Genomic DNA, 24,484 nt, shown 5'->3' on the forward strand with positions numbered 1-24,484 from the left:
CCTACCACCTACCAATTCTTCCGCCCAGAGCCGTTGATTAGTAAGTGTGAGATTGCTTATACCGGCAATCGGTCGGTAAAATTTTCACCATATCTGGCTACCCTCACTTAGTTTAGCCTGCAGACGAATGCAGTTGTCCGGGGTGTGGCACTTGGAGCCATAAGTGAGAGTTAGTTGTCTTATGAGGACCAGTTACCAAGAACCATCTCCCATCTATGATGCTCGATGTGGTCGTTCCGATAAAAGGTGCTACCTCTATAACACAACCCTACACCCCAAAGCCTTTGACCATGTTTTTAGGCTCACACAAAGCTAGAACATTTCGTTGTTCGCATTATTTAACTTCGTTGGATAGATGATTTCCTGACAGATCTACATTACAAAGTTAAAGTTAGTAAATCTTATTCATAGGACAGGTTGATGCAAAGTGAAGTGCCTCAGAGTTCTGTCGTTGGACCTCTTTACGGTTTATACCAGCGATGTTCCTTATTATATTTCAAGTAAAATATCGTTGTACGATGATGACAAAATTTTTTAGGCAATTTAATCACAAACCAGCTAACCCTCCAAATAGACTTGGACTATATTTTACATTGGTATTACCAGTGGCTACTGCCTTTTAATGTGGGAAAATGTGTAGTGCTTACACAAAGGAACACACTGTCTCTTTTTGTTGTATCTTGTATCAAATCGCACTATTTCAGGGAATTGCATTGCTCGGGAACACTCGGGGTATTACGACGGTGTTACTGTGTCATGACACTTTATTGTCGCGGTGTCAACACACATGACGCACCGTCAAGTATCAGCACAAAACTGTCATACCACACAGTGATACACATGACTAGTCCAATGTACTTCCGTTTTCTTTCTTTTCTTACTCTTCCTTTCCAATTCTCTTCTTGGTTTATTTGTTGAGGATAATTTTCGTTGTTAGAATCGTAACCCGTATTTTTACTGCTGTCTGATGAATCATCGGTATTTTCTGGATATGAGGCTTCATTATTTTGAAAATCAGGATCTGCAATACTGTCGTCAAAGTCACTCTCCTCAGATAAATCGGTGTTCCGGCCTTTCATAGTTAGATTATGAGCCTTAGCTGTACTATTGTCCTCACTTGCACTATTTTGCTTACCATTTCGATAACTATCTTTGTTGTTACATATGCTATGATTATCCTAAAACAAAGTTATAATAGGTAAGTGGCATATTTATACGGTAACCAGCATTTTTTTTAAACTGACTATAAAACAACGGTATCTAAATAGATTTATTACAAAACACCAAAGTAATTATGTCTGACTACCTAATTTGTGTTTATCGAATAAGGTAATTAAGAATATTATATACTTCAAAAAACATCTTAGCTAAATACGAAAACATCTAGGTACCTATGTACACATCACTTTGGATTCCATAAATATCATATTTCTGAACAAAGAACCAATAAGAAGAGAATCCATATTATTTCTACTAGTCATTTTAAAACATGGAACCAAACAACAACAAAAAGTACCAAACCCCCACATTTCACTTAACTTTATTATTGAAAAGGAACCACGTAACATATTTAATGTTATAAAATCCATATAAAAATGTATTAATTTGTAAACTTACCTGCTGTTAATTATGTGCATGCATTGGATGGTCCTGGCAATACTTCAGAGGCTTTTAAAAGATTTAATATATGTTTTCCACGCGACATTCTTATAAACTTTCAGATTATTTCGAAATCACTAAAGCGTGGTCTAAAAACTGTGGATCTGTATTCTAAAATTACTATTTCGCGAAACTGTACAAGAACATAGACCTATCGTCAATACATGGCGCTAGGGGTATTATTTAAGGTTTATATTCCGGAGCTGGGTGCAGGGGTAAGGCGCGTTTTCACGGGTCGATCTAGGTTGAAAAGGTTTACACGACAGGATATGAATGTTGAATTAATTGTGGTACAAAATGACGTCACGTGAAATGATTAATGTAGGTGTGCAATTAATTTGTTGTGCAATTTGGGACGAAATAGCTAAATCAAACAAAAAGAAAAAAAAAACGAACGTGGTGGACCCGACCGTGGATTGTGGGACGAAATACCCATGGTGCATCACAAATCCTGCTCCAAGAAATGGTTGTGGAAGATCCAGAGGCTTATAGAAATCACCTAAGAATGGATAATGCTCATTTTAGAGAAATTTTAGAAAAAACTGCTGAGACAAGTCAAAAAAACGATACAAATATGCGTGAAGCATTACCAACAAAGCTGAAATTGCAAATAGCTCTTCGATTTCTAGCCACTGGAGACAGCTATGTAAAAATGATTTATTAAGGACTAGTACAAAAAAATGAATGTTTTTAAAAATAAAAAAAAATATTATCTACCTACCATGTTTAATTGGCTTTTTATGCCTCCCATCGTTACTGTTCCCAGAAAACTATCAGCATGTTTAAGCCAACCGGTACATATAAGTCGTCAGGTCCAGAGCCAATCTTTAGTGATTTCAATACTTTACTCAGTTCACGATTGTATGTTGTTCTAATATATTGGGTTTATTCATATGTTGTAGAATTGCTTGCAATGCCTCTCGCCTCGCTTGTAGATTGCGCTAAAACTCGGTTCGTTTATTCCATACTACAATATAGTTTTGATAAGCATCCAAAAATCTTGCCATGTCTGCATCTGACCATTTTCAGTCATTTTTTCCCAAAATTACAGCTTGTTGTACTAAAAACAACAACTTTATACACGCTAGAAGTACGATACTCGGCTTTCGGTACGTCGTGTTTCCGTTCGACCAGGTGTTTACACATTCAATTCCAGTCGTTCGACATCGATTCGGCGACAATCGCCCGTCAAAAGTAGACAGTCTTTCTACTTCCGTCGAATCGACTCACTCCGCCGAACGGCCAAGTCGATTTATGGTTTACATATTCAATTTGCTTTCGATTTCATAATCGACCTAAATCGTTTAATCCAGATCGACCCGTGAAAACGCGCCTGTATTGTGTAAATCTATTTAACGACAGAAACTAATATTTTAAAATTTGGCGGTTGGTTCCCTGTTCTATATCGATGGTGTAGCGCACAAATGTTGTAAGTGCAATCTGTAGGAGTTAAAATGAGTTAAGTATCACGTAAGTATATTTTTAAAGCTACAGAATTATAGTGCACAAATGTGGTAGATTAAATCCATAAATTTAATACCTTAAACGCCATCTGCCATTCAGTATAAGTACTTCACATTTAAAATCTGTATGCGCACTTGTTGTAAAATCACCTACCACATTTGTGCATGCATTTCTTTGACGGTTTTTCCAACAAATGGTGTACCTACCACTTTACACGTGTTAATTTTGAGGTTATACAATATTGTTACAATACTGAGTGACAAAAGTATTTTGTGCGTGCTCCTGATTTTCTGTAACAAAATGACTTCCAGGGTGGCAAAAATGGTAGAATTGGCATTAATGCAAAGTAAAACTGGTACGTTAATTATAAGACATGTTTTAATTTTAAAAGTAAAAGTTTTGTTTTCTAGATTCTAGTATAATTGATCACCAAAAGGAAAGTTCCACAAGTACGTCTGAGGTTATTCTATCCACGGAAAGTATATCAAGTAAGTAATATTATATGAAATAATTGTAGATAAAACCTCATAAATAATATAAAATAAATAAAGAAAATGGTTAATTTAGGTAACTAATAGTCCCTTTTTTATACATTTGTAATTTTTGTTTGTAGATGTGAGCAGATTACAAAGTGAGCTTCCTAGCACATCCGGGACTGCAAAAATATTTTCGGTTGCATAAAACAAAGACAGTGAAAGTGAAAGATACCCTTTTGAAAATTCTAGTGAGTCATACGTACCTTCAGATTCAGAATTAGGCTCAGATGAGGACCAGATAATGGAAGAGCCCCTTGAACAACAAAGGGAAGAGCTCGCACAACAAAACAATAAAACAAAAAAGAGAAAATAAGGTAATCAGTTTTTATGGAAAAGGTCCATTGTGAAAAAAATAGGCTTAGTGGAAAGAAATATATAAACAGGAGTGGAAAAACAGTTGAAGAAAAAAAGCCTTTGCCCGTTAACTGCACCAAATGTAGGTATAAATGTGAAAAAAATATTACTGAAGAATTAAGAATAATTATTTGTCGCGAATACTGTGAAATGGGCGACTATGATAAGCAAAAATTACACCTGAGTTCATTAGTGATCGATGTTCCAATAAAAAGAAGAAAATAACAAGTAGAACAGTCAAGACGTAAAACTTCAAGGATTTTTTATTTAAAAAACTTCGCAGGCTTGAGAATTCGAGTGTGTTTAAATTTTTTTTGTAAAACATTTAGTATTCCCCATCAGGTAATTGAAACATGTATGAAAAATGTGGGTAATACTCACACCTACACTGGATTTAATAAAAGAAAAGATAAAAGACCTCATAATGTTACAAAGGAACAAGATGTATTGCTTGTCAAGGAACACATTGATAGTTTTCCACGTGTGGAATCACACTATTGTCGGCGGGATTCAACGAAACAGTATTTGTCTTCAGATTTAAATTTATCCCAAATGTACAGATTATACATTGGCTTCTGTGAAAATCGAAACGTGACCAAGGTTTCTAAATTTGTTTATCAGAAGATATTCCACAAATATGACCCAGCATTGGATTTTTTCATTCCAGATAAGGAAAGAGCCGCTAGAGAAAAATGACAAACTTTTAGAGCCGCAACATTTGACTTACAAGCAATTTTGTCAGTGCCATTTGCGGAAGACAATCAAATCTTTTATAAGTTAAAGCTAAATGTATATAATTTTACAATTTTTGATACGTCAGATGCAACAGGTCATTGTTATGTATGGGACGAAACCCATGGGAAAAAAGGCAGTACAGAAATAGGAACTTGTCTCTTTAAATACTTGTATAGCTTATCAGAAACTGTGACCCATGTTTCTACATTCAGTGATACATGTGGAGGCCAGAACAGGAATAAGTATGTGTCAGCCGCATTGCTCTATGCAGTAAATACAATTAATCATTTGGAAGTTTTCGATTTAAAATTTATGGAGACAGGGCACTTTTACTTGGAAGCTGATTCGATGCACGCCACAATCGAAAGAGCAAGAAAGCATAAAAAAATCTATTCTACAAGAGAGTGGTCTGTACTAATTTCAGCTGCAAGAGTAAAACCTAAACCATACTGGGTACATAATTTAAATTTCAACGATTTTTATGATCTACAGAAACTTGCTGACCCTATGACTCCTAACACTACTTTAAATACAGATAAAGAAAAGGTTTAGTGGCTGAAAATTAAATGGATTCGTTTTGAGAAAAAGATCCTTTTTTAATTAAATATAAATACAATTTGTATGATGATACTTTTTTAACCATATATATTTCTGATACAAGGAAACTAAGAGGAAGGCCACAAACTTGGGAGTCATTAGCACTAACCCAAAAATATTTTCACAGATTGCCGGTATCCCAAAAAAAAAGAAGGATCTCTTATCTCTTTTAAATTGTGGTATTATTCCACAAGATTACGCTCATTTTATCAATGAAATTCCTGTTACTAATGAACCATTATTACCGGATGACAACGAATAGTTTTTTTAATATACAAATTTTGTTTTAATTCTTTTTTTAACACATTTTGTTATTTCATTTAAAGAAAAATGTTAAGATTAATTGTTTGTTGTTATTTGAATCATAACTTGTGTTTTATCATCTGTTCTCCGTAACATAATTTGAACCAGTTGCCAAGTAATGGTTATGCACAAAGGTGGTAAGTAACAAAGTATTTAACAAAAATATTACAAGTAGTCATTTTCTTTTAAATGTTATTAATTAAACTTATATTTGATTGCCTTTTGACGTTATTGAAGATAATTTGTGATTTTATTAGGAATTCGTAATTTAATAGAAAGGTTTAAACTTCAAACTGCTTTTTCTCAAAACAGTAACTTTAGCACTTACAACATTTGTGTGCTACACCATCGATATCTACATCCAATTTTGTATAGTCGTATCGGTATGGGTAGGTTTATGAAATACAGAAAACTCATGTTTGTTTTAAAGTCTGATAATTTTTAAATCTCGACCATTAATGGATTAATTTTGTTTTGTTTCTATTGTGGATTCAATATACTATGGAGTTTATTAATATACGATAAGAATTGGTCAAGTTGCCTTTTAGTTCCTGTAGAACAAAACAGTACCTATATCGTCTACGTATCTCCACCAATATAAAATCTGTTTGAATACGGGATGTTTTGAAATCTTTGTTTCTAAATGATCCATAAAAATATAGAAATAAGCTTAGAGAATTACAGCTGAAAAAAAGCTGTAGTAATAATAAATTATAATAAATTTTGGAGAAGTTTTGAAAACAAAAGTTTTCAGCGTTTTATGATTAGATTAAATAAATTCCCATTAAGTAACGGTCAAATCCATCACTTATTAGCTCTATTATGCTTTCTCATTATCAACGTATATAATATAAATCAACGAATATATACATCATTCGCTTTGCAATATATGGTAATTATTTAATAATGAAAACTGCACCTGCCACTAATATACCTTGCAAAAGTAATTGCAATTTGATGAAAATTAACGTGTTTTTCGAATAATTCCGACTTTTGCTTATAAATATTATCACATGGTTAAAAATTAAACCATTTTTTTTTATAATCTGACAATCAGGAATATTTTCAGATAATATTTTATCCACGTACATTCCACAGTGAAACAACAAGCAAAAATAAGCATTCTACTAAGCCTTCCATCTGAAAATGTAAATAATTCATGGAAACCAAGTAGTTTTTTGAATTTCAACTCTTCTGCGATTTGTACGAGCATCTGCTACCCTGAAAAACTTGTAATAGTCTTTCGGAGTTTGTGTCCGAAATTGATACATATACAATTTATTTATAATACCCACAGGTCCGACACGGTTAAATTTACGTTTTGAGTTTACATTCAAATAAAAACAAACACAAAGATAAAATATGTATAAAGGGATTTAGTTCGTTGTTTTCTAAACTTAATCATAAAAAATGATACTTTGAAAATAAAGTTGTCTTTTCCTTTCAACCTGTTTTTTTTAACAAACCTTTAAGTAAAAATATTTAAATCGAGAAAACAAAAGCTCATGTGATTTTAGAGGGACTTTATATTTGCCAGATGATAGATAGTATCGGTTAGTCGAAACATATATTATGATAGGATCGGTGATACATGATAACACGACTAAAGAAAGTGTTTAGCTGTAGCAAAATTTCTTGTCGACAATCATCCAATTTACTGCAATATATTGATCTACACCATCCTTTTATCTAAGTTTTGGCCTACCTCTCCGTCTACTTCCCACTGGCTGTAACGTGAGGAATCTTCTAGGATGGTTTTTCTGCTGCGATCTTACTATATGTCCTGGTTATCTTAGTCTTTCTATTTTTATGAGAGATATTACATATATGTGTGTGTCTTCTCCTCCAAATACCGTCCTCACAGACACCACCGAATACTCATCTCAGGATTCTTTGTTTAAAAATAAGCAAGAGATTGTCTTTTCGTTATTTTTATTTTTTGGCTTAAGTTTCTACTTATTGTGTATTTACCCAGCCCAAAATAGCACTGGTTTGCGAAAATTATTTTCTGTTTGATTCCTTTTGTTATGGAGTTATCGTTGGTTGTCACAGAGCGTAAGTATGTAAATTTGTGCACCACTTCAAAGCTAGAGTTATTATCAGTGACTTGGGGACCGATATATCATCTCTGTTATTGGGTGTTAATATCATTTTGGTTTTTTGCTTTATTTATTGTAGGCCCATATTTTTTAAGGCATTTAAGAAAGTGAGGTATATTTTCTGTTGTACGAGCAATTCCCATAGACCTTAATTTGTGAGGATTTGTTAAAAATATTTTTCTTTTGTCTATTCTGGCGTCTGTCCCTAACCGCCCTTTATAAGACTATGTTAAAAAGAAGGCATGCCAGCGCCGTAGGCCTACATATGTAGCACACTATTATGAGCTGATTTAAAATATATAAAAAGTTGGTAGGTACCTATTGACATTTAATTCGTTGTTTTTTTTTTCAGTATCTGAGAACAAAAATCTGGTCCGTTGTTGATCGAATAAACTAAAATCATTTTGATATTCGCCAAAAAGCTCTTCTGAATATGCACTTATAAAATATTCGACTAAATATTACCAGTGACCCCATTTGTTCCTAGTGACCATAGTGTTAGTGACCCTATACATACTTCACTATTTATTGGTGATTACTGATTACCTGTTTAGTATTAGTAAACATCAGTGACCGTTGCACGTAGTCACTGATTTAACATTTTATCTACTTACTAAAACGACAAAGCGTACGTTATGTGTGTTTTAATCGTCAAGATGGTTAACTCTATTCTGATTCAGTAGTATTAAAACTCAATTAAAACTAGTATTAATACAATTGCAGGGAGAAGTAAGATAACAAAGATTTTATAGACGTAATGCTACCTTAATTCAGTTTTGGACACAACCGGTTCCTACATCACTAGCTGACACATAAGGGAGAATTGATTTTTAAAATCAGGAGTACTGAGCACGGGAGAAGTAGTTATAGCTACATTAATAGGATCAAAAGTATCCTGAGCTTAAGAGTTCCAAACGATACCTTGACCTTTTCACGATCCGTAAGAAGATTGGTAATAGGAGCGGCCAAAGATAAATAATTCTTAATAAACCTACGATAATAACCTACCAACCCAATAAACCTACGAACTTAACTAGTAGTCTTCGGTACGGTGAAATCACGGAATCTTTTAGAGGACCAGTACGAAGTACGTTTTTATAACAACAACATACCCAAGATACACACTTCAATAAGAAACAAAAAAATTTGACAGTGAGATTGGCGTATTCTAGACGATCAGCGACCTTACCCAAAACATGTTCGTTATTCGCATTTGTCTTTTAAGTTGGCTTCCAGATAGTTCTTATCTTTATCGAAACAAGGACAGTTGAACACAAAACTCAAAAACGTTAATAGGGTTACTGGCTTTAACTTACAAATAACAAGCTAAAACAAACACAACTTTTACATAGAAATTCCCTAATTTCGCCCCACGTTGGGCGCCAACTTTGCTGTCTTAATTCGGCTTTGGAAGGAAAGTTAATAAGCAATTGGAAAGAAGGTAAAGAAAGTATGGAATAGGAAAGAAAAAAGAACAAAAATAAAATAGAGCACCGATTATATATATATATAAGTACGCTCGAGAGATAAAAGACAGAAGAAAAATGGGATTAGAGAGCCAGAAAAAGGAACAAAATTACAATAGATTCTTTCCTGAAATAATTTAAGTGTGAAAGACTGAGAACTAGAAAAAATAGAAGGTTAGATAGAGCTAGATAGAGATCCTAAACAGATCAAAATGAACGCCAGTTAATTTTATTTTCGGCAAACAAATCTGTGGGTTATCTCAATTAAATGTTTTTTTTTTATTTGGCAAAACAAATTTTTATAAACTGTTTATTACAATTATTTACACAAATAAGAATTTAGAATATTACATCTGGTTAGAAAAAAATTAAAATTCTAGTTAGATTTTATGGTTTAAATATAGAATAAAATAGCATTTGTGTGTTTGTACTATTTAGATCCAATGTTATTCGAACCCAAAGATAATATATAGCTAAATTAACTAGCAGCGATAAAACTTCTGGATACAATCCCCACTTGAAGACTTGTAAAGACTGATAAACCATATCAGCGTTTCTAATCATCATATCATTGTGAAAAATCTCTTGTAGTCAGATGAAACGTGTTTTCATAAACTTACGTACTAATAGCTTGTATTACAAGCTCATGGAATATTTTTAATAGATTACTTGACCCAGCAAGAATCGCATATAAATCAATACTACAATATGTAATAACAACTTTAGGAACTGTGTCGCTAATTCTTATCGATACCATTTCGGTACAGAAAGCATGGGGGTTAAAAGTAAGGGTTGTGCCTTAGATTTCTCATCGCTTTCTTAGCCAAAATGTACGGCGTGGTAAAAAAATTAATCTATATATCGATTAGAAATTTTGTGTATGAATGACTATAAAGACTGTTTCAATATGGGATGTTTTGAAATCTTTGTTTCTAAATGATCCATAAAAATATAGAAATAAGCTTAGAGAATAAAAAATTAATCTATATATCGATTAGAAATTTTGTGTATGAATGCGGTACTGTTTCGAATTCCCGAAAATGGGAAAAAATTTTCCAAAAATAAAAAATTTTGCCATCTTTCTGGTACCGATATTTTTGTACAGCATTAGATCGCATGTTAATATTTTTGTATTTATTACCTAAGTTATAAATGTTGTACACAAATTTTGACCAAAAAAAACTTGCCCCCTTGAGTTGTAGTTTATCTTACCTGTGACTCACATTTACCGATAAGAATTCACGGCATAGTTTATAAAGTTGTTATTACGTATTATAGTATTGTTTGTATATTATTCATGCTGGGTCAAATGAATCATTAAGTCCCTATATGAGATGATTTATATGTATTTGAGTCATTTAGCGATAAAAGTACGCAAGACTGCATACCTTGGACACATACTGAGAAATAATAAATATAGTCTTCTGCAGGTCATCATGCAGGGTAGAGTCGATGGCAAAAAGGGAATAGGTAGAAAGAGGAAGTCACGGCTGCGAAATATTCGAGACTGGACAAACATGACTGTAGACGAATTATTCCACGTTGCAAAAGACAGAGAAGCTTTTAAAAATGTGGTCGCCAACCTCCGTTAATGAAGACGGCATAGGAAGAAGAAGAAGAGTCATTTAGAATGTAAACAGGTTTTGATGGTCTACTTAAAGTAATGGCTCGTGAATTTGATCCTTTTTCGCTTGGTAAGTATTTGTTTTTTTGTTCTAATATTGCTATTGCGTGGAAAAAAACTTCATGTAGCTCTTGGTATTTACTAACTAACATTATGAAAAGTTCATTTAAAAATAAATTGTAATTGTTTCTGCATTTGTGAATATTTGGTATGGTTCTATAAAAGGCGTACGCAAATGCCACCAGTAGGTATTAATAGTTACAAAAGTGGATTAAACAGATTAGAATTTATGACAAGATTCTAAACAATGAATTCTTTTCAGATTAGGTTCCTACAATTGTATTTTACGGGAAAGGGGAAACTGAAGTTGATGTTACCCTTGTTCAAGCAGAAGAAGCATTAGCTGTCCTGAATAATGACTGTTCTGATATAGAAGATGATGGAGATCCAGATTATGAAGGGGCTAATATATCAACATCAGATGAGGATGAAGTAGCATTAGAAAACGAAGAAATTCCTCAAAAGACTAAAAAAGTGAAAAAACAAAAAACTATCTGGAAGACTGAAAAAGTTACTTAGTTATTTAGTTTAAAAAGTTATTTAGTAGGTACCTACCAATGGTATTTTCGATCGATCAAGTGAAAGTAATTTTAGTTATGATGAAAGTGACAGTTCAGAAGACCATTCATCATGTAATTATTTTTCGCGCTAGTTTCCACCCGAATTATCAAGGAGTTATCTGAAAAAACAAATTCAACAGATGTTAACACCGACAAGAATACCAATAATAAACTTTGGAAAGTGAGGAAAATAATTACTAGCTTTAAAAAACGTTGCGAAGAGTTAATGCTTGACGAAAATAACTGCATAGATGAGACAATTATACCATTCATGGGGCAATTTTCTCTAAAATAGTATATTAGAGGCAAACCAAATCCTTGGTGCATAAAAGTCTTTAATTTTTGTGGTCAATCAGGAATAATATACTGATCGGTAGTTTATCAAGGCGCAACTACATTACCTATGTAGAAATGCTACAAGTTGCCAGATAATTCGAAATATAAGCTCTACTTTGATAATTGGAATGGAATTACTAAAATAACTTCACACAAGAAGAATATTTGCTGCTGAACTATTAGTCAAAATCGCATCGGAAACTGTACACTTTGTTCCGAAAAAGAACTGAAACTATCAGGAAGAGGAAGTTCAGACTCGAAAATTACTTCCCATCATGTTGCAGTTAGATGATTTGATAATAAGGTTGTAAATATGCCCTATGATTTTATAGGCTTAGAGCCTACTGACACTGTCAAAAGTTGGGATAAAAAAAAACAAAATTACATTTACAAGTTGAACGTCCAGCAGTAATTAAACTTTACAACCAAAGTATGGGCGGCGTGGATAAGAATTATTTCCTTGTATCGCTTTATAGAACGTGTATTAGAAGTAAAAACGTTTTACGTTGCAGAAGCTTTAGCTTTCTCTAAAGCTGCACTGAGAACACCAAAAAGAGGCCGTTCTATAAATGAGTCACCTGGAAGTTCTCCTTTTACCCGTTTTACGTTTATAAAAGATGAACCTTCCAAACAAATGAAACAGCAACAACCTGTCAGCGAAGTGAGATGAGATCAAATTTCTCACTGGCCAATTCCTACAAAACGTCACGAACACTGTTGCGGTTTTTAAGGATGCAGGCAAAGATCACGCACGATGTGTGAAAAGTGTAACGTCTTTCTGTGCTTGTTGAAAGACAGAAATTGTTTCAAAAGTTATCATACAAGACGTCAATAAAACATAATATATTTATATACATGCTTTTTCTGTAATAGATAATATTATATATAATTTTATGTTTATTGATGCCTTAATAGCCTCTTGGTGGCAGTTGCCACCAATTTGTAAAATAAAAAGTGAGGGGGTCAAAAATTTTATAAAAAATATTTTCAGTATTATTTAGGTGTCCCATTAAAAATAATATCAACAGAAAAAGTTTACCTTTAAAAAAAATTCCAAATACCATTTATGGTAAAAAGAATTAAATAAATGAAATGGAAAGCATCCTAAAGTAAACCCATCATACTTATATAAAAAACGGACTAAAAGTTACCATAATATAAAAAACAATAAAATATGGTTTTACGATTTATAAAATTAAAAGAGACAATTAACAGGTATGGAAAAATCATAATTACCTTGTACAATGGATCTTAGCCAACACGAGGTGATTGTTTTCGTCAACAACTCATGAAAGACAGAATTTTTTTTTTTTTTTTTTTTATTTAAAGAAACAAAGTCGCATCCACCCGAAGGTTATTAGCGACATTCCTGTAACATTTGTAATAATATTAAATTAACATTTGTAACAATCAATCATTGTAACAATTAATTACAATTTGTGAACAATTGAACATTTGTAACAATTAATTAAGTTAAATTTTGTGTAACATATTTATAGATTTTAAGTAACCTAATAAATTGTTCGGAACTAAACTTTTGTTGAGGAGTGCTTTCAGGTTATTTGGCAAATTGTAAGACTGTCTTTGATTTACATATTTAGGACAGTCTATCAAGAAGTGCTTTATACTGTCTACTGTATTGCAGGTTTCGCATTTTGGAGGTTCACTATTTGAGAAGAGATAGGCATGAGTATACCTACAGTGTCCAAGTCGTAGACGTGTAATAATAGTTTGGCATCTTCTACTTTTGGCTGTGGACTTCCATGAAAAAATATCACTTTTGATGGTTCTGAGTTTCGAACTAGAGTCATTCCACTCCCGATTCCACGCACTTAACACCTTATTTTTGAAATAAACTTTTAGATCGCCTGCGATACTCAGACACTCTGTTTCTGATACGTCACTGGTGATAGCGTTACGCGCACTAGTATCTGCTTCTTCATTCCCTTCTATGCCTATATGAGATGGTATCCATAGGAAGTGGACTCTTCTGAAATTTTCTTGAGCTTTCATTAATTCGGCCCTGATAATTTTCTCAATAGGGTGTTTAGGGTATACATTTTGCATAGCTTTGACTGCGCTGAGAGAGTCAGAAAGGACTAGACAACAAGGGATGTTTTTAAGATTTACTTGCTTGATGGCTTTGAGCAAACCAAATAGTTCTGCAGTATAGATGCTGGAATTTAGAGGAAGTTTAAATTGAAAAGTTTCATTTGGTGTTACCACTGCTACTCCAACGCCAAGTTCACCTTTGGATGCATCTGTATAAATTTTAATCCACTCATTGTATTGTTGATCTAGGATTGAATTTAGTTTAACTTTAAAAATAATAGGACTAGTTTCATGTTTATTATATATACTTAACGCTGTAATGACTTTGGGCTGTTCGATAGTCCAAGGTAGATAGTTATTGGTATTTGTTTGAAATACTTTTGGGAATTGAATGTTCAGTCTGGAGCTATATAATCGGATTCTCTCGTAATAAGGTTTGGGGGCACGGGGCTTATTATTGTAATAATTAATATATTTGTTATTAAAAGTATTAAAGTAGAGGGGTTTTTTTATATTTGAGGCTATAGATGTAGCATGCGCTAGAGCTAAGTATATTCTTCGGTAATTTAGAGGTGGCTCGCCGGCTTCGCTCAGTATGCTTTCGGAGGGAGTTGTCCGGAAGGCTCCGAGTGCAATTCTAATACCAGCGTTGTGTATGCTGTCAAGTTTTTTAAGTTGTGTTTTTGAAGCAGATGCATATGCAATTGATCCATAATCTAATTTAGATCTAATTAGTGTTTTATATATTCTCAACAGAGTTTCCTGATCTGATCCCCAATTTCGGTTTGCCAATGTTTTCATTAGATTCAGTCTTTTATAACATGTTAAAACTGTTTGTTTTATATGTTCTTGCCAAGTAAGTTTTTGATCAAACCACATACCTAAGAACTTTGCCGTTGGTTTAAATGGTAGCATAGTGTTGTATAATTTTAATGTAGGGGGCATTGATGAAACCTTTTTGGAGAAGAGTATACCTGATGTTTTTGTTACTGAAAATTTGAATCCGGTCGTTAGAGACCATTGTTCTAATTGGTTTAGAAAACACTGCAAAGCGTTTGTCATTGATTCGGTGTTATTTCCTTTGATATAGGCAACAAGGTCATCTGCGAAAAGTCGAGCCTTTAGAGGTTTAGTAAGGTTGTTAATAATAATATTTATTGCCACTAAGAATAAAGTAGGGCTTAGGACTGATCCTTGGGGTGTTCCATTTTCTTCAGTGTTCTCCTCTGAGTAAGTATTATGTACTCTTACGCAAAAAGACCGGTTCTGTAAAAAGTTTTTAATAAATTTCAGGCAATTTCCACGAATATTCCATAAATGTAGTTCTTTCAGAATATTGAATTTCCAACAAGTATTGAATGCCCTTTTTAAGTCGAAAAATATTGCAATACAATGTTGTTTGGTTGCTAGCGCTTCATGAATGTCAGATTCTAGATCAAGAATATTGTCAATGCCCGAACGATTTTGTCTGAAACCGTTTTGTTCCGGAACTAAACGATTTGATAATTCTAATGTCCACGTTAATCTAAGATTTACCATTTTTTCCATCAATTTGCTCATAGAACATGTTAAGCTGATTGGTCTGTATGAGTCAGGTTCTAGGATTGATTTTTGAGGTTTTAAAAAAGGTAATATAACAGCTTTAGACCAAATTGATGGAAATTTATTATTTTGCCAAATTAAGTTAAAAAGTTGAAGAATAAATAATTTTGCTGAGTAAGGAAGATGTTTTAGAAATATTGCCGGGATATCGTCTGGGCCCGGGCTAGTATTTTTTAATTCGGATAAAGCATTTTCCAGTTCTTCAAAAGTGAAAGGTAGATCTAATGGATCATTTAAATTGTCATTTGCAAAAAGATCAGTATTTTCTATTATTATTTTCCTTTCAAGGAATGTATCATTGTAGTTACTGTTTGAAGACATTTCTCTAAAAGATTCAGCTAGGGTATTAGCTATTTCTTGAGGAGAAGTTGAAATCCTATTGTCAACTTTTAATTTAGAAATCATTGGCGTGTATCTTAAACCAGAAATTTTTCTTATTTTTTTCCATACTTTGCTGACAGGAGTTGAGGTGTTTATTTCTGAAACATACTTGGACCAGGAAGCCTTCTTAGCTTGTTTTATAATAAGTTGTGTCTTAGCTTTAAGTGATTTGAACATGGTTTTATTTTCAGGTGTTTTATGTCTTTTATATTTATTAAATGCAGTTTTACTTGCTCTAATAGCTGCTTCACATTCTGAGTTTCACCAAGGTACAGGAATCTGATTATTCTTTGTCTTTTTTGATTTTCCAACGAATTGCTCAGCACTGCTTATGATAATGCTATTTAAATTGTGTAAGGATTCATCAATGCTTTCATCCATTTTACAGTTAGGCATTGAGTTGTCGATATTATTTTCGAATTTCAACCAATCAGCAGTTTCAGTTTTCCATCTGGGTATGAAAACGTCATGGGTCAGAGCCATAGAGTTTTTTATTACTATGGGATGGTGGTCGCTCCCATAAGTGTATTGTAAAACTTCCCAAAATAATCGAGGTGTGAGTGCAGGGTCACAAAGACTTAGATCAATTGCTGAAGAATTTCCGGTATTTATGTTAAATCTGGTTGGAGATCCGTCATTAAGAAAATTCAATTGAAAATCTGAAATTATATTTTCGACAATTTTTCCTCTAGCATCTGAATAAAAGGAGCCCCAAATAATATTATGGCTATTAAAATCTCCCACGATGATGCGAGAGGATGGTATTTGATTGAATAACTCCTTTAAATCGTTGTACGTTACTTGACGACTGGAGGGTAAGTAAACGTTGCAAATAAAATACCTGTTTGATGATTGTATTTCCACGACTACAACTTCCAGATTTGTAGCCACTGGAAATTCTTTCGCCGATAGTGATTTTTTTACTAATGTGACTACACCGCCTGAAGAAAAATTATTATTTGTTATCCTGTCTTTGCGAAAACAGTCATATTGGTTGGAGTTATATTTTTTTGAGGGATTCAGATTAGTTTCCTGTAGGCATATTACATCAGGAGATTGTTCATCAATTAGATGATGGAGCATAGCAAGGCGATGGAAAAAACCATCAATATTCCACTGAAGTAAAGACTTGAATTTAATGTTGGCTTAACTGAGATATGTCACTTTCCGCTTCCGATGTCTCACTGTTAATATAATTATGGATTTTTTTCCTTATGGACGTGAATTTACGTTTTATGGATCTTTCCTTTAAATGGGGATAAACTTGACTGAGCATATGGGACAAAGCTGGTAGATCTGTGGTATATTCTTTAATTGTGGTTATTGGATCTGTTGACCCCGTAATATTCATTAGGAGCATGTTAAGTTGATCAACGTTTAGAGGGAAAGGTAGAGGTTGATTTTCTATGAAGTTTTTAGCAGGGTCAAGTAAGAGAGAAAATGAGCATTCAGAAGTGCTTGCTGAACTAATTTTAGCTTTTTTAGATTTTGCTTGAACTTTAGGTGGTGAAAAAATGTTACATTCTTTTGAAGATGGATCTGCTTCAGGTGAAATAATTTCATCAAAGTTTCTTTTTGGTTGATTAATTATGTGACTGTCCTTATTTGATGCATCTACTTTGTTCGGTGTCTCCGGGATATTAGAAATAGACATTTGTTCACACTGGGAAGGGTTTGTGTCATTGGATGCTTGCAAGGATATATTTGTTGCGCTGGATACCGATGCTTCATTGTTTTGGTTGGGGTTTAGTTGAGCTATTGGTTCGGAGCACTGTGAAGCGATGTGTCCTGGCTTCTTGCATCTAAAGCAAACTAAACTGTCTTGAGAAATGAATATTCTATATGTCGTGTTGTCAAAAACAAGAGTAAATGACTCTGGTAGTGTTAGATTGTGAGGACTGATATAGATTTGTCTTCGAAAACTAAGGATGTGATTGTATTCAGGCATAGAAGCACTTATTTTGAGGAAGGTCATAGGGGAGACAGGAACTATGCCGATTTTTTGTAACTCATTGATTAGCAAATCGTGCGGTATTGAAGGACATACGCCGGAGAGCACAAGTCGTTCTGCTGGTGTAACTAACCTTCTTGCTCTGACAATTTCACCTTGTATTTCTATTTGACCATGATTATTCATAAAATCGTCCACTATTTGTTTATTGGATAAATACATACATATGCGATTATTAGATAATCTAGAAGAGAAGATTATATTTTTCGGTTGAATTATATTTCCAAGTGGGAGAAGGTAGTCTTGAAGTTTGGTGTTTTCTAAGGCACTAAAGATAATTGCTTGGGACTTTAAAGGAAATTGCACTCTCGACGCTGCCGAAGAGTATAACTGTGATGTGTTTATTTGATTTTGATGGCCTTGTATTGAAGAACTGTTGTGTGATTCCATGTTTGAATTCATTTCAATAAACGTTTATGAAAAGTAAGTCCGACTCTGTACACCTGCTAAAACAGGTATGTCGGTCTTTACTAAAAGCGGTTATTTGCTGGTAAAACTGGATTTGTTTATTGACAACAATAACAAATAATTGAAATTTGCTGATTTTAATGCTAATTTAACTGGATATTATGTAAAAAGTTTATACACTTACAGTTTATTCCAATATATCACTAAAATTCACAATTTATAACTTACATTAAACTCTGTTAATGTTAAAAATATTCGGAGCCCACATTGAGTACATTATAGTTATCGATGCAGAACCGAACTCCAAGACACAATTTTATTTTGTCGAATATTAATCTCATTCTTGTAAAGTGGTCTGGAAAATGTAACCAACATTCTTATTTTTACAGAACGAAACAATTTATAGAGGTTAGAAATAATATATTTTAATAGAAACTTTTAACTGTAAAGTCACATTACATTGTTTTTCGATATATATATATCAGTGCGTCACTTTTATTTAAACTGAATATTTTTCTTTTGGCTTGTGTTATTCGTTGTTTAATTTGTCTATATTCCTATTTTTTGTTTCTAGCGATATGTTCTCCGTTTTAACTTCTAAACGATATTTTTTATTTTAGTTGTTTATTTTTAGAAACCATATTATGTATTCTTCATGTAGCGTCTTTCTCATACGTTCACGGCCTCCTTGTTATTTGCTATTGCCCAGACTAGCTTTACAACACGCTAATCTTATCTCTTGACATGGTCTTGATCGTTCTGCCTTTTCTCTTTTAAATATATCTGGCTAGTTACATAATTCTTCCAATTCTTGGTTATTTCTCACGCTGTTTTGCTGTGGGGTGTTATATGTTATCTATATATTTCTTAACGACTTCTTGTTTCTGCGACTCTTAATCGGTTTTAAATTTGTTTTGTCATCGTCCAAGCTTCACGCGCATACCATTATTATAGGTCTTACGGCTCAACAGTTGGGTGGATCGAAAAATCGAAGTTTCTAAAACTGTTAAAGAATAGTTCGCAAAAGTTGCCAATTGGTATTACAAACATAATCTTTATTTAGGATTTTTCAAAACATGTTCATCTTCTGCCCGATACCGGGAGTTGAAAAAATAAATAATACCAACTTATGATTTTAATTGAAAAGTTAAGTAATAAGTACATGTTATTATAAAAATGATATACATTTGAAATATCCTTGAAAAGTCATTTTTATTCCTCTACCCACTCCCTACCCTACCTCTTAATTTTGATTATTTATTGTTTGTAGTTTTTTTTTTGGCTCAAATTTTGGAATATCTTTGCGCGAATCAATTTTTGCCTTCACGAATCTTTCTACAGATTGCGTGTGACAGGGAAATATAGCGATGTCTATGATGTTGTCAGGAGAATCGGAAATAATTTTTTTCTAAAATCCTTTACTTTCAAACTGTGAAGCAATGGAGGGCAAGTTATTTTATTGTTTTGCTAATCAATCAGATCAATATAGTCGTCTGCGTCAAAATTAGTTTTTGGAATAATAAAAACTCGCATATTAGATAAATCAATATTGGCCTTAGTTTTTGAATTGAGAATTCGTCGAAGTGCAAGCTCTCTTATATGCAGGCGAGTGTCATGCAGCATATATCGCAAAAGATTTTCCGGATATACAAAATAGGACATTCTTTGAATTACATTTTTTAATGTTATTCTAGGTATTGGCCATGTTTTATTGTTTGTAAAACATGACTTGCGCCATTTACATATGATGAGTTGCATTTAATCCGAATCCATAAAGGAGCATCAACTGTGATAATAAATTTGGTCTGTTTCTTTAATTCTGATGTTGTATTTTCAGTAATAACACGTAGAATGCGATTCGCCAACGTGCGCCATCAAGATTGACTCAACATTCCAGGGCTTAGGTTTAATAAATCGACAGAATATTCTGCAACATAAATTTGTAACAAATATTACTAAACCTAAATTTGTAGCACTAGTTCATTTAGATTATATCAATAACTCTCTAAAAAGTTGACACTACTTTGAAAAACGCTTAGCGCCGATCTAGAAATGGGTACTGTGTAACCTAAAAATATAGAACCTGACTCTTGAACTAATGAAACCTGCTCTTTAAGTGCGATTATTCTGTGGGGCTTGCCTTTAGTATTTTCAATAACGAAAGTTTTATCTTTTCTTCCGTCAAAATATACGGCCTTCAAAATTTCGAGGAAGCTTTGCATAAAACCATTTCTTGATTGGTCTTTTGCTCTTCTCAGTTTTCGTGTTTTTTTTTACAATTCCAGGGTCGTATAGCCTCCAGGGCCTTTGCCACAACTATTGCAGATCTGACCGATAGTCCCTAGCGGTCACAGATTTTGGCCAAGGTAGGAAGTTTGAAATAATTTTGTGTACACAGCATTTCTGTATTGATATTGACATGCAAAGTGGAAAGCAATTCATGATCTATTTCTGTATCAGTTTTTAGCTTTCGTGACGTGCGAACAGCAGCCCTGTAGACGGGATTGGACTAAACAAACCAAGACCACCAGGACAAAGCTTGTGTCAATAATGCCAATATCTTGTTTTTCAAAAGCCTGTATAGGACAAAGGATGTAATTTTATCCAAAAGTCCTAATAATAATTTCCTATTTCTGTTACTAAAGGCAACTTTTGGTGGGTAGTTCAATTTAATTTGTCATTTTTTTTTAATTTTGTGATTATTCCGACATTTTTTTTTTTCATTTTAAAGGCCGTTACAGGACAAAAGATGTAATTTTATCAAAAAGTCATAATAATACTTTTTTATTGTTGTTAATAAAGGTAACTTTTGGTGGGTATTCCAAATCAATTTGTCAATTTTTTAAAAAATTTGCGATTATCGATCCACCCTACTGAACAGTAATTTTTTATTTTCGTAATGCCTGACATATTTTTCGATTTCAATATTTATGCAGTGCAAACCAGTAGTGATTTCCACCTTATATTCTGCTGTTCATCTCTTGTGTGGTGTTGTTAGTAGAAATGACCGTAGCTCTCAAATACTTAATATGATGAACTCTTTCAAAAGTGTGTTGGTCCATTATCACTTTCTACTTTATTCTGTCCCGTCGTTCTGTTTTTGTTGTATCTTTTGTTGTAGCCATATATTTTGTTTTATCTTTGTTAATTCAATTTCCCAATTGCCAATTTCTTACATGGCATTTTTCAGTTTAATGAAGTCTTTTTGACAATAGTATTTGTATTTTCCATTATATACATAACATCGAAGCTAGAGACCTAGAGAAAGCTAGTTAAATCGAAGAACTTGATTTCTGTAGAGGAAGGTTTCTGTGTTTGTTTTTCGTACCTCCAAAGCGAAATAACGAAAGTTTTATTTTTAATATATGGCTTTCAAAGTTTCGAGGGAGCTTTGCATAAAACTATTTCTTGATTGGTCTCTTGCTTTTCTCAGTTTATTTCTGTCTATTACGCTTTTCGTGTTTTTTTAACAATTTCAGGGTCGTATAGCACTGCCTTTGCCACAGCTGCTGCATAATTGACCGATAGTCCCTAGCGGTCACAGACTCTGGCCAAGATAGGAAGTTTGAAATAATTTTGTGTACACTGCATTTCTATATTAATATTGGCATGCAAAGTGAAAGGCAATTCATGATATATTTCTGTATCAGTTTTTAGCTTTCGTGAGGTGCGAACAGCAGTCCTGTAGACGGGATTAGACTAAACAAATCAAGACCACCAGGACAAAGCTTCTGTTAATAATGCCAACATCTTGTTTTTCAAAAGCCTGTAGAGGACAAAGGATGTAATTTTATCCAAAAGTCCTAATAATAATTTCCTATTTCTGTTACTAAAGGTAACTTTTGGTGGGTATTCCAAACCAATTTGTCAATTTTTTAAAAAAATTGCGATTATCGATCCACCCTACTGAACAGTAATTTTTTATTTTCGTAATGCCTGACATATTTTTCGATTTCAATATTTATGCAGTGCAAACCAGTAGTGATTTCCACCTTATACTCTGCTGTTCATCTCTTGTGTGGTGTTGTTAGTAGAAATAACCGTAGCTCCCAAATACTTAATATGATGAACTCTTTCAAAAATATGTTGGTCCATTGTCACTTTCTACTTTATTCTGTCCCGTCGGCGTCGTTCTGTTCTTGTTGTATCTCTTGTTGTAGCCATATATTTTATTTTATCTTCGTTAATTCAATTTTCCAATTGCCAATTTCTTATATGGCGTTTTCCAGTTTAATGAAGTCTTTTTTTGATAATAATATTAGTATTTTTCATTATGTACATAACATCAGCGAAGCTAGAGACCTAGAGAACGCTAGTATAAATCGAAGACCTTAATTTCTAAAGAGGAAGCTTTCTGTGTTTGTTTTTCGTACTCTCCATGCTCTCCAAAGCGATTTTAAAGAGAAGTGAGTATAAAACACTTTCCCTATATAAGACCACTATATTTTATTTTAAAGAAGGTCAACCGCTTTGGTCAAAGTCAGGCTCGATTAATTAATTTTTTCGGTATGCTTAGTTCCGCTATGGCATTTCACAGCTTCACTCTTATTATGTTACTATGCTTGTTTAAAATGTAGCGTTATTAGTCTTAATAAAGATATAAACTACTATTCATTTAACTTACTCAGATAACTATAGCTACATCGTCAGAAACAAGCAGCAATCTATCGACCGTCAACTTTAAAGTTTTAACTCAAGCTGCTAGCTTTAAAACATTTCGGTATTTCAATTAAATATCTACTTACAGTAAAATTTCTAGTTAATTTTAACAAAAGAAACAATACCAGTAGATATTTCTAGCATTTTAATATAAATTCCAGTTGAAAACGTTTTCATTAATTTATATCTCTGGCACCAGAGCAAGGCAGTGCAAGTTTTTGAAATAATAAAATAGGTGAATGGTGAATGCTCGTCAGTAGAAGATATAAATGCAAATATAAATTAAATAATATTGATTTAGAGTTGAATTAGTTAAGTTGCCATTATAAAATCTAAATTTGTGTCATAAATATTTTACTTTAGCTTAGATAATGCTCGATGATCCACCAAATAATCGCACAATTATTATTTTATTTTTGTATGCTTTATCTTCTTATCAAGTACAGTTTATTATATTCTATAATTCATAAATCTCATGCTTCATTTAATATTCGTATTTCTTTTTGTCTATATTGCTATTTGTTCTCTGGTAACTCTGACGAAATATTAACGCGTAGTCATATACTAGAATTACAGCCCAGTCTGGTTATACAAAAATCATCGATTTCACGGCAAAATGTTTCGCAGATATCTGAAGCTTTTAAGACATAGGTGAGGGTTACTAGATGATGAATAGATAAAAAGATACTCCTATTTTTACCTTGCGTTTTTTTAAACAATAATTTATGGTCAGAATTTGATTTTTTATCTATAAGTTTTTTCCCTTATAATTTAAATAAACAATATTTATACTATTTTTTTATATCAAGAATATCTTTATTTTCCCGTTTTTTCAATTAAAATTGATAAATAATTTATGGAGATATTTGCAAAAAAACAGTTTTTTTGCACTAATTTATAAATTTTATTAATTTTTTTATTAACAAAATAAAATGTTACTAATACATTTCAACATTGAGGAATTACCGTCCTTTAAATTTGTGCGAAATTTCCCCCCGATCGGTCAAATAGTTAAAAGTTATTAAATTTGTTTATCCCTGGGACTAATTATTTAAACCATTGAACTTGCCCTATGAATGATGCTAGACACATTTAACAAATTTCGTAGGATTCTTTAAGACTTATACTATCTTAGAAATTAATGAATATTAAGTTTTCATCGAAATTATTTACAAAATAAAAGTTTGAAAAAGGGGTATGTTTTTTACTTATAAACAATTGTAATAACTTCTATATTTTTCAAGCTACGGACGTGTACGTATAACCATTAGATAGCTGGTAAAAAAACTCACATTTAACAAAAAAAATAAAACCTTCTGTGACAATAGGAACGAAGTTAGCGACAATTATTTGTTAATTATATCTCCATTGTTTATAAACATTAAGAAGTAAAATTTGCACAAATTTTGAATGAAAATCTAAACTTTATATTAAATTTTATAGCTATGAAATTTATTCAATTTTTCGAAACTAAAAACCTTTCGAAACGAAGTTACTTTCGAAAGATCGACATAGGGAAGTGGGGGGGAAACTGTTTTAGCTCCTCGCTGCAAAATTTAATATTATGTTTACGGATTT

The 24,484-nt window shown here is 32.8% G+C and overlaps 1 protein-coding gene across 1 annotated transcript in view; it reads left to right on the forward strand.

Annotated features, from left to right (window-relative positions):
* LOC140442783 (uncharacterized) overlaps positions 1-12,123 on the forward strand; it is a 45,122-nt gene extending 32,999 nt beyond the window's left edge. Inside the window, exons 4-5 of the mRNA XM_072533756.1 lie at positions 10,644-10,907; positions 11,160-12,123. Coding sequence (XP_072389857.1) covers positions 10,644-10,805 — 162 coding nt within the window. The 3' untranslated portion in view covers positions 10,806-10,907; positions 11,160-12,123. The remainder of the gene's footprint in view (positions 1-10,643; positions 10,908-11,159) is intronic.
* The last annotated feature ends 12,361 nt before the right edge of the window (positions 12,124-24,484 follow it).

Source organism: Diabrotica undecimpunctata, chromosome 6 (genome assembly GCF_040954645.1).
Source record: "Diabrotica undecimpunctata isolate CICGRU chromosome 6, icDiaUnde3, whole genome shotgun sequence".
NCBI lineage: Eukaryota > Metazoa > Arthropoda > Insecta > Coleoptera > Chrysomelidae > Diabrotica > Diabrotica undecimpunctata.